The 15,484-nt window shown below is 40.0% G+C and overlaps 1 protein-coding gene and 1 long non-coding RNA gene across 10 annotated transcripts in view; one reads left to right on the forward strand and one right to left on the reverse strand.

The window, feature by feature from the left end:
• Positions 1-15,484, forward strand: part of GLIS1 (GLIS family zinc finger 1) — a 267,233-nt gene that overhangs the window by 250,892 nt on the left and 857 nt on the right. For all 9 annotated transcript variants that reach the window (XM_039486547.1, XM_039486546.1, XM_039486552.1 and 6 more), the window contains 2 exons: positions 3,450-3,634; positions 11,658-11,825. In XM_039486547.1, coding sequence (XP_039342481.1) covers positions 3,450-3,634; positions 11,658-11,825 — 353 coding nt within the window. The remainder of the gene's footprint in view (positions 1-3,449; positions 3,635-11,657; positions 11,826-15,484) is intronic.
• The window catches only part of LOC120371078, a 34,662-nt gene continuing 24,240 nt past the window's right edge, over positions 5,063-15,484 (reverse strand). The window contains exon 3 of the long non-coding RNA XR_005584132.1: positions 5,063-5,126. This is a non-coding gene — a long non-coding RNA (uncharacterized LOC120371078). The remainder of the gene's footprint in view (positions 5,127-15,484) is intronic.

The following is a 15,484-nucleotide window of genomic DNA, read 5'->3' on the forward strand; positions in this document are numbered from 1 at the left end:
GTGTAGACCAGGGCTTAGTGATAAAAAGTTATTCCTTGGCCTAAGGAAAATGAGCTGAAAGGGTGCACGGGATCTTCATTCAGCTAGATACCCATATCAAAATAAACACCAATTGATACCCTTATTTGCTGTCTTACAATAATGGGGAAAGATTGCAGCATTGTGCCAAGTATTGTGTACTCTGCTGTAGCTGTTCAGACAGGGTGAAATCCACTTCACCCACAAGTAACACAAGTTTTAGAGAGGTGACTGCAGACCAGCCGGGGAAATTAAACCCCAGCCCACAACACAGGACTTGAATGGGATTCACCTCAGGCCCCAGTTATATAGATTACTATACTGGGGCCAGTGGATTGCATACACCAGTGGTTTTCAACTTGTGGTCCGCAGACCCCTGGGGATCCTCAGACTGTATCTAAGAGGTCCGTGAAAGATTGTCGTTACTATAGAACAATGGTTTTCAACCTGTAATCCATGAACCCTTGCAGGTCTGCAGACTATGTCTAAGATTTCCAAAGGAGGCTGCACCTTCATTTGAAATTTTGTAAGGGTCTACAAATGAAAAAGGTTGAAAATTACTGGCATATACAGATGTTTTGTTCCCCCTTCACCTTGTGGAACCAACCATGGTCTGTAGTGAGCAGACAGCTCTGCCTGGCTGCTCAACCAGTCTACTCCCAAGAGGCCTGTATGCAGGGGCGGAGTGGTGTTGAGTCACCATTCGGACAATGCCTTCCCCCCCCACCCCCACCCCCGTCTTTTAATAAGCAGAGGATTTCAGTCTGTAACATTCAGTATCACAGCCATTACAGTCACTTATAGAAAAGGGAACAAAAGTTAAGCATTTGTTTAAAAATATAATTAAATTCCTCCCACACATTAAATATGAAAATAGATATAGAAAATGAAAGAGGTTAGAACAACTGTGCACTTCCAGATTTTCTGTGTCCCTTTAAAACTGAACATTTAGCCTGAAAAGCATCTTGACCCAGGCCATTTAATAACACCGCTTTATTTCTTGCAGTCCCTTTTTGCTTAGGGACATGCATGCTTTCGGTGACCCTGTTATGCACTTAATTTCCTTGTTTTTTACTTTAGTGTCTTTTTGACTAGCTGTTGTTTTTTTAATTCCCTTTCAGAAGTTGTGTCACAATGGTACCTTTTGGCACCTTACTGTGCCTGGGCTGTTGAATTTAGTTATATTCTGATCCCTATTACTTTGTAGGTTAGCTATATTTGCTTCTTGAACCAGCTCTTACGTGTTATTTAGGACTAAGTGAAAAATAGTCTTACCTCTTGAGGGCTACTCCAAGGAGCAATTTTTACGGTGTTGAGAAATTGCTTCTCTAAGCCATGTATCATTGTGACATTTGAACAGTGTACGTGGGTAGTTGAAGTCACCCATTATTACAGTTTTATTAGAGTTGGTAGCATCTTCTATCTTCTGCAACAGCGTGCACTCAATAGCCTTTTTCTGGTCAGGTGTCAACAGATAATCTATTAGTATATTTTTATACTTATGCCTTGGGCTAGCCATACAGATTCTACTGAGTGGTCCTCTCCATACAGAAGTTTTGTTTCATTAGATTCTATGGAATCTATTAGATGTAATGCGGCTCCCCCCACCTCTATGACTTAATCTGTCCTTTGTTTTCATTTCAGCCCAAGACATATGAGGTTGGAGGGTAAAGAAAATACAGCATCCAGACAGAACTGTATTTCATGCAAACAAACTAGACAGTATCTGCATTCAAAAGATCAACATTTGAGGCTATCAGTCTAGAACCAACTGATCATTATTTTTACTGCTGCAATGAGAGCTCAAAAAACCAGAGGTCTAAATGCCCCAGCAAATCATTTAGATTATTATTGTAAATTTGTAGAATGATAATATAATTCTAATGGGGTTTGCACAGGAGGACCAGATTCTTGATTCTGCTGTCTGCAAAGCAGCAGGACTCTGGCCATGAGTGGCCAGCAGATCATTCCGCTGGTAGAGGGGATAAAGCCAATTCCTGTGCTGGCTGCCACCTCTGCCCACAGTGGAGAGGACATGCTGGTGGAGAGGGGACGCATGCTGACGCTCCACTGATTGGTGTAAAGTTCCTTAGGTACCTCATGCCAGTGGTGTAAGGGAAAGCAGCTCCTAGGCTGCACCAACTCATGCTGGGGAGGCAATGCATGATTAGGGAGCTGCAACCAATTGTCCGACTAACCTCCTGTGCCAAGCACATCACGGGGAAGAGATTTTACATCCCAGCCTTCTTCTGGGGCACTGCAGTAGCATACACATGCTTACCCAGGGCTGTGCTTCTGAAGGACAATCTAGACCCCTCTGTTTAAAACTATGCTGTTAGATGAGACACAATTGAAAACAAGTATGCAACCTTGACTTGGCTGACCCTTTGGGTATAGATGTTTAGCCCCGTTTGAGCTAGTAGTGCATTTCGACAATTCCGACTCAGATGGGACCCTTCTGGGATGAAAGGAGCTCACCATTGGAGCTTGAGTTTCCTTGTATTTTAGAAAGAGGTAAATTCAATATTAAAATAAGATCCACACACCTGACATGCATTTGAGATCCTTATGCCTTTTCGGGAGGAGGTGGGGGGGCGGGAGAGGAGAAAGCAGGTGTGAAGCCTCCTTGATAGAAACAAATTGAAACCTGAAACTTCTAAGCACTAATACTATAGTTAATGTTTGATGGTTTTCTAAGCACTGCTTTTATAGTGTACACGACTGCTGATGGTTGAGAAGGGCAATAATTTTATATTTTGTATAGTAGTACAATGATTTGCAAGGGTTCTGAGACACAATAAAAAATTACATGTTTAAAGAAAGTTTCCTTGTGCTTTTCTTTTTTGTACAAATAGAACAAAGGGGAGGGACTACAGATATTAATGAGGTTTTCTATTAATTGGACAGAATAGTAGAATTTTGCACTTCATGATTATTTTACTCCCAGACAGATCTATTTGCATCAATGGTGTAATGGAATTCAGAATTAGACCCTAAGAGATACCATTTCATTGCAATACATGAGAATTTAATCAAGGAACACCTATTCGCCTTAAATTAGTCTCTGCCTGTATTTTCAGATCCATTTGTCAGTTAATAAAGTTTTTAATTAAAGCTGACATTGCATCTAATTCTGAAGTCAGACAGCTTGCTGACTAATAGTATCACTTGTGAACAATATGGGAACACAGAAGTGTGAACAATATGGGAAGCCAGTGTAAAAGATTGTAAATTAGTTTCTAATTTGCTTTACTACTGGTGTACACCTGAAAGAAACATTTTATTGTTTTTTTTTAAAATATCATTTATGTCAGCACAAATTGTAAATAAAGTTCTCTATATTAAATCACTATGGAAATACTGTCTAGCGACTTTCAGGTATTTTATTTTCTCATATTGTAATATACGCTTTTTCTCTTTTCTTGTTCTAGGCTTGCTCCAAATATTCTTTCACCTCTCGTCAGTCCTCTGAAAACACTAGTTCCACCTTCCCTATTGCAGAAACATGGTTCATCATCACCACACAGCCAGTCTCCAAATGGGCAACAGTTTTCAGGAATACCAAATAAACCATATGCTCAGTTTCAAAACCAATCTGTACAACAGGGACTGCAAGGTAACTATAGTTTGAGTTTTCCCAGCTGCCATATTAGTGTTTTAATTATTACAGTATTTGGCAACACTGTCTGACAACATTTTCATGGATGCTCCTATTTTTTAAGTGTTTTGGGTCATATGGGGCTGTAGTTTTCATCAGTCAGATCAGTACATGCATTACCGGGGGGGGGACAGCAAAGGGGGAGGGATAGCTCAGTGGTTTGAGCATTGGCCTGCAAAACCCAGAGTTGTGAGTTCAATCCTTGAGGGAGCCATCTGGGGCAAAAAAAAATCAGTACTTTGTCCTGCTAGTAAAGGCAGGGGGCTGGACTCAATGACCTTTTAGGGTTACTTCCAGTTCTATAAGATAGGTATATCTCCATATATTATTATTATTATTATTATTAACTACTTATAATTGGACAAATTATAATCAGTAATAACAAAGCTGTGCATTTATATAGCACCTTTCATTAGGGGATTTCAAAGTATTTTGCAAGCACATATTAATTACATCCCAAAATACCTCTGATTTAAAGACAGAGTAAAAGATTTCTCTGGATCACCCCTGAAGTTGTAACTGTTTATTCTATCAGTCTATGTAGTATTTAGGAAGCTTTAAAATGCACCATTTATACAATAGACTATAATGGCACTTTCTGGCATTACATCCATTTAGTATGGTGTGAGTACTACAGACAGGAGGTCTTGAGTTCTAATTCTACCTCTGTCACTATCTTATTGTGTAGTTTAGGTAAATTATTTATCCTCTGCATTTGAATTTCCCAGTCTTTAAAATGGGGATGATGCTTATTTTCCTACCTCCAAAGTTGTCTTGTGAGGCATTAGTCTCCACAATGTTTTGAAGGTATACATTAGCACTTAATATTATCACAGATTACTGTGGTAATGGAAGCTTGGATATTTAGATAACATGTTATATAATCCAGATACTATATTGCTTACGTATGGTAAATATTCATCATATTACAGATATACAGGACAGCTGTCTGGTTGTAAAGTATAACCAAGCATTTAAGTATACCCAGGCAGATAACCAGATTCTCAACTCAGTTCACAATTGTACCATTGTTTGAATAAGGCATTTTTCAGAAACATACAGTTTCATGTACGATAAATATACCAAGTGAGCAAAATGACTTGCTTGCTATTCTTTTAATGTTTTAAGGCCAAGTTTTTATAAAGTTTGAAAAAACAAGGTTTTGATATAGGCCCAATGGCAGGGTGCATCTCTAATACATAGATAGCAAAAAGAACAGGAGTACTTGTGGCACCTTAGAGACTACCAAATTTATTTGAGCATAAGCTTTCATTGGCTACAGCCCACTTCGTCGGACGCGTAGAATGGAACATATAGTGAGGAGATACATAGATACTTACCTCCCTTTCCCTCTTGGTCTCCAAGTAGTATTTTAACCTCTAGATTGGGTCAAGTACCATAAATACTCTAAAACTGCTTGCTTAGTTTTTGCTGTTTGATTGGACTTTGTCTGAAAGGCAAAAGCATGTTATATTAAATGATTTGTGTCAAACAAAAAACTCACTAAACCTGACGCTCAACAGATTATTCCATTTTAAAATGACTAACTCTGAGAGGGGGAAAATGGCAGATTTATGATAGCATATAATCAAGTATGATTGTTATTATAATGAGCTAAATAACTACAAACCACAAGAGGACAGATTAGCAGCTTATTATAATGACAGAAACAAATGCATAGACAGAACAAGTTTTGAACCACTTAAATAAATTGACTTTATTCCTTAGAGAAAACCACATTTCCCATTTGAGCAAACCGTTGCTTTCTGACTGCTGTGTTGTGTGGTTTTGAAAAAGGCATTAATTTTCCACTTTAACCAAATTTAGAATTATTATTATAATTTCATTATGAAAAAGTTCAAAAATCAATTCTGAGTAATAGCCTTTGAAACCAATTCATCTGTAACCCATACTTGGGCTTAAACTTACTTGAAATCTTTCTTTCAGTTCTTTAATGGCAGTTTTTTAAATGGGAATCTTTTAGTCAAGTTTATTATATTTTTACTGTAAAAAAGGAAATTCTAAATAACATGATCTGTAAAACCAGTCAGTCTTTACAGAAGCACGTTAATGTTGAGAATTGCTATGGGTTGTCGATAATGAGAAGAATGATAAACCACAGTATTTGTGTCTTTAGCTAGTTATAGTAAAGTCACATGGAAATTATTATACACTGAAAGAATTTGGCAAGCAAACAGCATACTGCATTTATTTATATCTGTCATGATTTCTTGTCAGAGATTTTATGGAATTTGAAGAGCTTGGATTTATTTGCACATACATTTAAATGACATGATGTATATGAGTTGTAGTTTAATAGACATATTCCAGTCATTTGCTCATTACATCATTCATTTTAAAAGTGCTTCAGGTTTTTTAGGTTATGGCTTGGGGAAGTAGAGGCAAGCAGTGTGTTTTCTGATGTGGTTAAGTACAGCTATTTTGTCACAAATGATTTCAAAGCAAAATTGGAGCTAAATGTTATATTTGGAACGCAGTTTATTCCTTTATTAACTGTTATACTTCTACATTTACTGTACATAAAATATTTAACAGTGATCATTTAAACTGACAGGCATTTGGTAAATTCTTCAATTGGAACTTAACCTCAGAAAATTTGATTTAAATTAGACAAATAAAACAAAAACCATTTGGAAAAATATCAGCAGAGCTCCTGTTGCCAAATGGGTACTACCCCTCTGCATGCTTAGAACAGGAAAATTTCTACAAAAAAATAATTCTTGCACACTTCTTATTTTAGCCGCTTAAGAGATTTTTTTTTAAAGAATCTTTAAAATGTTCCATGTTTAATTAGTGTTGAGTCATATGTGGTTGTTAATTGAACCATAGTTATTGTCTGGGGATTGGTCCTGCTTTGAGCAGGGGGTTGGACTAGATGACCTCCTGAGGTACCTTCCAGCCCTGATATTCTATGATTCCATTATTTAAGCCTCATCTTAGCTCCTGAATACTACTCTGTATTATATTGAGAGACAATTCCATGTAGAAGCAAAGCTTTTCATAGAACTTAAAGGAATCAAACTAAAATGGAATGAACGAAAAGAACCTTTCTTACAAAAAAAAATAAAAATTATATATTACATGAAGACTCTGGCTTAGTACTTCCTATGCAATTAAATTAGAGTGCCCAAAAACAGTAAGTTTCATTTCCTGAGGTTTCCTAAAATAGTCTTATTCAAAATCTCATTCATTTATGACATGTCTTATTTGCCTAGAGCACACATTGTTACAGAGGTTCCTTTGCCACCAGGGGCGGCTCCAGGCCCCAGCACGCCAAGCGCGTGCTTGGGGCAGCATGCCGCGGGGGGTGCTCTGCCGGTCGCCGGGAGGGTGGCAGGCAGACAGCCTTCGGCGACATGCCTGTGGAGGGTCCGCTGGTCCCGCGGCTCCGGTGGACCCTCCGCAGGCAAGCCTGCGGGACCAGCGACCGGCAGAGCGCCCCCCGCAGCATGCCGCCGTGCTTGGGGCGGCGAAATGTCTAGAGCCGCCCCTGTTTGCCACTAGTACATATGCAAATGTAATGTAACCACTCAGATTGTCCCAGTTGTAGTGCTACTGAAACCAACTCCTGGACTAGCAGATTTACTTTCAAACCAGTTTTGCTTTCATCTGTGGTCTAATGACTTCTTTTCAGCAACACTTGACATTCACCCAAGCTGGTGATTAACTTCCCTTTATTATCAGCATGAAAGATCACCAAGGGATTTGAGCCTCTAAAAATATTTGCTGGCCTTCTGAGCCATTCCTGGTTGCTGATGCTAGCCACCCAGAGCAAAGGAGAGTTTGTTGCAAAAGCCAACCCATCTTCCCACCAAAAGAAGCTATCTGTCTGCATCAGAGGATTGCACAAGTACCTAGCAGGAAGTGGCCCTACCATGTTGCAAAGCCTGTCACCAGGGGGAATAGGGGAGTTCTCATCTGAGAAAGGGCCCTCAGGGTGGTAGTGGGGATGCGGAATGAAATGAAGAAACATGAAACCGTAATTTCAGTCATCATGGGTGGAGATGGGGGCTTCTGAAAGCTTAAAATACCCACGCCTGCCTCAGAGCAGAGGCGAATGGATGTCAATGAGCTTCCTGCCTTCCATATCTCCTAATTCCCAGGAGACTCTGTTTACCCACTTGGGGCCACACATCCTAGGGATGTTACTACAGATGGTTTGGCTGAGCTGATGAAGAGTAAGAAGGATTATTATATTGATAGTAATTTTAACCCTCCTTTTTCTAACGTCTCCCCTACACATGCTCAGAGACCCTTCTCAGTGAGACCAGTCACACATTTTGAGAAACACTGATCTAGAGTAGAGAAAAAGCCTGTCAAAATCTCACTCGTGTGTAGACATAAAATTGACTTTGCTGTCCTGCATCATTTAGCATTTATCATGTCCGTGATTAAGTGCCAGGAAAATCTGACTTTTTCTCATAAATTGAATTGTGTGCATGCAAATCAAGGGCATTAGCTACAACTGTAGTTGCTTACAATTTCACAGGCTAGGATGAAGTCCCTTTGAATGAATATCGGCTCATCTTGTCATTCCCAGTAAAAATCCCACAAAATGAGTCATTTGTGATGTTATTCCAAAGATGATGATTCATATTATAAACATACCGATAAGTAATAAAATTACTGCTTGTTAGCTGTACCTCTCAAATTGAACAGTGACATGTTGTACAAAAAAACATGAGGGGCACAGAATGTGTTGCCTGATCAGCTGGCTTTCTGGACAGAAAAGCTGTCTTGAGTGTCCCTTTTGGTAATTAAAAATCTGTGTCTCAGCTTCTCTAGTTGAAAAAAATATTGGGACTCTGCCAGGTTAGACACACTCTAGACGCTGCTTTACCCCTTCTAGTTTTCAGCCTTAAGAAATCAGATGTTTAGTCTTGATGCCCTGTTTGTCCATTTCTCCCACAACCATGTCCATGCCTTTTACTATATTGCTTCTTATGCCTGGAAATTGGAATACCTTCCCGTCTGGTCCTATCACTTTCCTTATTCAAGTCCCTCTCTAACGCTCATTTCTTCCACAGTGCCCTCAAGTGAGCAAACATTTCTGACAACTCTAGTCATTTGAAAAGGATTAAAACTCCTACTACTGCCATCAATATTTGCATATTCCTAAACCGAGTAACTGCATGATCATATTCCTGTAACTTTTGTCCTTCCTCATTCCATTCCCTTTCCGCAGTTTGCTACACCCACCAGTCACATCACATATACAAGCTCTGTAGAGAAGGGCCCAGGTCTTTTTCCTTGTATTTGTACAAACACTGTAAAATCCAACCATCGAATATTAAGATACTTTCATGACAACGCCTCTCCCTAGAATTGTCAGGCTACAGCCACCTCACCAGTGCCATATCAGGCTGCCTGTGTGAGGCACTGGTGTACACCCAGCCCAGTAGAGAACATATCTTGATTGCTTTTGGTTGCTATTTTCAGCCCTCCTCATTTTACTGAGCCTGCTCGCTCACTCGCTCTCTCTTCCCCTGCCCCCTGTTTCTTACTGGCCAGTTATAGAGGACAATCTCAAGCAGTTCAAAAGAAACCTTATCCATAAGTCTTGAAGAGCAGTGGTGGATCCGGCTACCTATCTAAAATCTTTTCCAAAGTGAGTTTTAATTCAGTTGTGTTGGGCTATTGGCTGATTTTCTAAATCTCAGTGTCGTAGCCTTAGGGACCATAAAGATATTGAATTGGTTTAATAAAGCATGCTGGCTGAGCATGATGAGAGAGACGGTGATTATAGGGACATACAAAATACACGTGTGCCTTCCCTAGAAGAGATTTGTCTAGCAGGCAGTCTGGAAAGTCTGATTGCTCCAAGCTCATAAAGTGCTCATTTAAGCCAGTAATGCCTCATTTGAAGCCAAGTGTCTAATGCTCATCCCTAAAGTTATATAGTGATTTTAGAAGGTGCACAGAGAGGATTTAACATTTTGTAAGTATAAAAATCAGGATAACTATCACTCAATACGCTACTGTACCTGAAGCTTCATCACAAGATAGTTTAGCAGCCTCTCATAAGAGCTCTTTGATTCTTTGAGCCAGTCTCTCCTAGCATTACATAGAGGTGGCTGTTTACTTGTGCCAGGGAAGGACACACATCGTTTAATATTCAGCATTCCAAATGTCTAGGCCTTTTTGCCTACTGCAGAAAATACTTGTACAATTGGTAAAATGTGCTTGGTATCTTCCTCTGGAATAGTCGTCCTAGTACTTCAGTCATGAAATATCAAAGTGTGATGAGAGACCGTAGTTCTCTAGAAATAGGACACATGATGCTTGCAGGGTCAACCAAAAACCATGTAAAATAGTCAAACTTCCATACAAAACCTACCCTTTCACCCCAGCTAGGTATGCTACATCATTATTAAAGAAATTGCGCCAGTTAGCCTGATGTATAACAGTCTGCGGTAACTGTCAGAGTTTTGTGAACAGGAAGGAGTTTGTTACAGTCTGCTGATTGGTAATTGGTGTATTTGAGCAGCGTAAGGCATCCAGGTGCTTTGGTGATAAGCACCACTGTTACTTTTTAAATACATGAAATTAACCCCAGGGTTGAAACAGCAGGTCAGTACTTCAGCTGATCAGTGGAGCAATTCAGATGTATAGCAGCTGCAGATCTGGCCTGACATCTTCCTTTGATAAAACTGGAGAGAAGTCTTGTGACTTTCCTGGAGGAAAAGTTTCATTCTGCCTGTGTGTGGGAAGGAGAAAAAAAAAATAGAAGAAAAAGTGCCACTGCCCTTTTCACCGGAAACATGGAGAAATTCCTATGACACTTTCTGCTAAATGGAAAGAGAGAGAGAATCTGACTCCATTTAGACTGGCTGTTCGGAGAAGTAAGGATTCAGATTAGAAAATAATTAACTTTAACTGTGTCATTAGTGTGAGGGATGCCCTGAGAACCACTTAGTGCACAGATTTGCCAACTGCTCCGAGCTCACATTGGTGAGGCTGAGTCACCACCTTGTTCTTTCAGGACGCTGGCACAAAAAACTCCACTCTCCATTTACAAGTACTTAGCGTGCTCTTTGCTTCTAAGTGACTTTCTGCATGAGGCAGGATTTACCTCTCATTTTGGCAGGTTTCTGCTGGTGCAAGCCAGCACGGGACCCCTGGTGGTAGAAAGCATGTGAGACAGGACATTCTAGGGAAGGTGGAGACACTAGTGGCCCCAAAATGGATTTTGCTGGCTGGGGAGGGAATGGGCCTATTCAAAACATCCCCTGAGCAGCTTCCATTGGTGGGATTGCCAAGGAGCCCCAGCTGCAAGCTAAAGAGACCCTCCCCTGGCATAAAGGTCTTTAAGTCCATCAGAATGCAGGGTAGCGCCTCTGGGCCAAACTCTTCTTGCCGGATATAGCCCACTGTGACTAGTGAAACTGTCTCATTTGAAACAAGAGAGCACTTTGAAAAAGGAGAGGGTTGAAGTATTCGTAAATACAGTTATCTCCTGCAATAAATCATTCATGCTGGATGGTAAAAGGCCTTTATTCAGTTACAAATCAAATAGGGTATCTCAGTAAAATACTGCATGATTTAATTCAGGTAAATTTAACGGTAATTCATTATAGGCTCAATCCCACAGCGTGCTGAGCATCCTGGCCCTGATCCAGCAAAGCATTTAAGAACATGCTTAACTTTAGCGAGTAGCCCATTAACTTCAGTGGGGCAACTCATTCGGTTGCTCAAATTGAAGCATGTCCTTATATGCTTTGCTGGATAGGGCCACAGGGCTCAGCGCCTTGCAGAATCAAGCCCAATATAGGTTTTATATTATATTGTTACACACAGTGTGTATAAATATGTAAGTAGAATAAAGGCTGTGGCTTGATCATTTTTCCACAGTTAAAAGCCTAAGGATCTAAAACCCACAGTAGTAATGAAATGCTATGACAGAAATGAAGCTAATACCATCACAGCAGTGTTAAACTGTGTATGCAATATCTGTTTTCAGGTTACCAAGGCAGCTTTCACTCAATACAAAACTGTTTCCACTACGGAGACTGCTACAGAACAGTGGAACAGTCTGTCAACAGTGATGTGCTAACAGGGGAATCCCATTGCTTTAATCCTTTGAGACAGAATGGGTGTCACATACTCAATGCACCTTTAGCTTCAACAGGTAATTTATTCTGATTATGAAGAGTTATCCTTGTGATTTTTTTTTTAGAAATAGAAAAAACACTTTTTGTCTTATTACGTAAAATGCAACATTTCACTAAACTCAGTTCTTTAGGAAAGTCGATTTGTTTTCTTTTATCCTACAGTATTTCAGTGACAGCCAAATTCTCCTCTTACTTGTGTGGGCAGACCCAGTGACTTTAGTGAGCTTTCGGACAGCTCACTAAAAAGGCAATTTTGCCCTGTTCCCTTGACATTTATTGTAAAGACTGTGTCAACATTTACACTAAAAGCCCTACCTTCAGGTGTGTTTAAGTCATTTCAGGCTGCAGTTCATAGTCAGGGTCTAAGTCTCGAAACTGGATTTTTATATTCCCCTGAAATTCTGTTAAACGTTACTGGCTTCAGGGACTTCTAGTTCACTTTATTAAAAAAAAAAAAAAAAAAAACAACCACATCTCACTTTTTATTCTTCTGAGATGTACCAAATGTGAACTAGTGACTATGGGAATTTTGTTTGGAAAAGTGGCTATTGCACATGGGTAACTTTTTTCCCCAGCCATATATTTGCATAATTGTAAAGTGCCTAGAGGTATACTATCAGAGGGGTGGCCGTGTTAGTCTGCAACCGTAAAAAGCGACAAAGAGTCCTGTGGCACCTTATAGACTAACAGACGTATTGGAGCATGAGCTTTCGTGGGTGAATACCCGCTTTGTCAGATGCATGTGTCTGACGGGTGTTCACCCACGAAAGCTCATGCTCTAATACATCTGTTAGTCTATAAGGTGCCACAGGATTCATTGTCACTTTTTAGAGGTATACTAGAATCATTACAATCTAGTGAATGAGCTCCTATATAGAACTGCTCATGTTTCTGAGGGATTTTTTTTCCTATTTTTAAAAACCACAGTGAAAAATCATGGAAGTAACACGACCCAATGTATTTTAAGCAATGCCATAGCAGTGAAATAGTACCAATTCCTCACTCTTTACTTAGGCAAAACTCACTGATTCCAAACATGGTTTTTGCTGGAGGCCCGGATTCAGGAAAGCATCTCCTCTCAGGACATTGCTGAAAACATTTGCTTAAGTGCTTTCCTGGACTGGCATCTGAGTTAGGACTGCAAAATAAGAGCTGACATTCCTACCCCATTGTGAGGAATCTCAGTTCAGTGTGTGTGTCGTGTTACATATAAAAAGTATGTGCAGCAATAACTAACAAAAGGGAAGAGTTAACCATCCAGTTTCAGCCTTAACTTTGATTTTTTTTTGTGATATTCATAAGTTTGATGTTACTAAAACAGTTTTAAGATGTTAAAATTTGCTGTTCAGTTTAGACAGTTAGAGAATAGACCAAATAAACTTTCCAAAAGAAACTGTCAGAGCAAAAAAATAATAATGTGGCAAAACACCAACTACCACAACATTTGCTATTTTTGTCTGGGGCTAACCTATTATGGTTTCTCAGCAATAATTTTATTTTTAGAATGGTTGAGGTATCCAAATACATAGCATTTGAAACAAATAAATATATGGGAAATATAAATCTTATCTCATCTTTCTGTGTAAAATAAAACCATTCAGGTTTGCAAGATTCATCAAGGCTGTGCTTTAATTTTTTCAGGGTTTTATAGCACCATTAATATTAATGGAGATCTCATCTCACAGGAATGCCAAATGTGACTGGCAAACAGCTGTTCCATGAATCACATTAACAGTCAATAAATTTTTTATTTTGTGTTCAGGGCTTTTGGATGGTTTACACGATCTGGAATCTAAAAGTGATTTCTGGGGTGTATGTTTATCTTGGTTTTTGTCCATTTGTGGTTGTGTACCCCTTTGTATGTGGGCCCTGTCAGATAGAGAAAATTAACATAATACGCACCCTTTCATAAGTGAATAGAATACTGTGCTCTTCAGTTAGGTTATATACACAGTGCTGACTAGACAAACAAACTGGGTTGTTTTCTACTCTCATTGACTTCAGATTTACTCTGTGTATCAGAGAGCAGGATTTGATCCACAAAGTAGTCAACTCTTGGTTAGCTAATACAGTAAACTAGTATCAATCACAAGGGGTTGCATAAGTACAAGTGAGTGCAGAATCTAGTTTCTAATCTATTAAAAAACAAACACCCCCCTAACTAATTCACTTGTAAGGACCTGATCCTACCGTCCTACTTAAGGCAAATCTCTTTGATGTCAATGGGGGACTTGTCTACATAGGGCTACAGACTCAGAGTCCATTATTAATTATATTATGTAGAACCATAGTACGAGACGGTCCCTACCCTGATGAACATGCAATCTAAATAAACAAGGGAAACAAAGTGGGAGAAATGAAGTAGCGTCCTCATTTTATCAATGGGAAACTGAAGCACAGAGAGATTAAGTAATTTGCCAAAGCTCACACAGAGAGACGGTGGCAAAACAGAAAACGGAACCCAAATCCCCAGAGTCCCAGTCCAGTGTATTAACCGCAAGAGCATCCTTCCTCACATACATTTGCAGTGGATATGGATGTGATTTGCAGTAAATATTAACATGTTTTCCATGTCAGCCAGTCTGCCGCAAGTGCCTCAATAACTGAAATGCAGCCTTCATTCATATGTATAATAGTTGGTAATCTGTGCTGAAGAAATATGGCTATATCCTTGTTCTGAAGAACATACAAGCCTTTAGAAAGATATAGCCAAACATAGACGATGCTGTCTGAGGTGATAGAATGTGCAGAGTGGGGTGTGAGCATAACGCAGCATCAGTGCTTCATGCAATAGGTGGGGTTTGAGACGTATTTGGAAGGAGGAAGCTTTGTAAGCTACTCAAGGTCACACAGAAGAACACTGGGCTTTGGAGAGGACAAAGGAAACAAAAGGATCAGTGAAGAGGGAAGCTTGGGCACAGGGAGAGGCGCAGGTATCAGAGCAGTGGCAAGACTTGAAGAGGAGATCTTAGTCAATATCACTTTAAACTGTTTCTGGGAATGGGATTTGAAGAAATCATTTTACACAAGGGAAACTATTCGGGTATATTGGACTAAATTGAAATCCACTTACCTCTGTGTGTTCATAACTATTCTTGCTGCAGTCAGCATCAGGCACAAAGTGCATATACTGTTCCTTTTCAACAGTAGTATGAAGCAATATGTATCATGTCAATAAGAGTTCAGCCTGATTAAGAATTGGGGACAAAATCCCGCCTTCACTCAAAGACATGCTATCAGGAGGAGAGCAGTACCAGCAGAATGGAAGGTCCATTGGAGTTGCTGCCAGTACAGGCGGCCAGAGGGCACCAGGCTTCACAACGCTCCTTACCAAGGGAACACCCTGTGCCCCTGATGCTGACTCCAGAGTGCACGCAGGGGCACCAGGAACCTGACAAAACCCCAAATTGTAGAACGCAGGCCACACCCTGGGGAGCCAGCTGGTGCATTAGCCAGATTCCTCCAGGATCTCAAGAATGTATGGGGCACACATGAAACATTTCCAGATCCTCAAAGTACCTTAAAAGAGAAAAATATACAACACAATCTGTCTGCAGCACTTTCAGAACACTATCTAGGATCCTTGTCCGTCCATTGCTTTGACATGTCCTAGTAACGGTAATTCCTCCAGAGAGGCATACTCTGACACACCCACACACCGGTAGCCAGATTATAA

This window comes from Mauremys reevesii, linkage group 8, assembly GCF_016161935.1.
Source record: "Mauremys reevesii isolate NIE-2019 linkage group 8, ASM1616193v1, whole genome shotgun sequence".
In the NCBI taxonomy this organism is placed as follows: domain Eukaryota; kingdom Metazoa; phylum Chordata; order Testudines; family Geoemydidae; genus Mauremys; species Mauremys reevesii.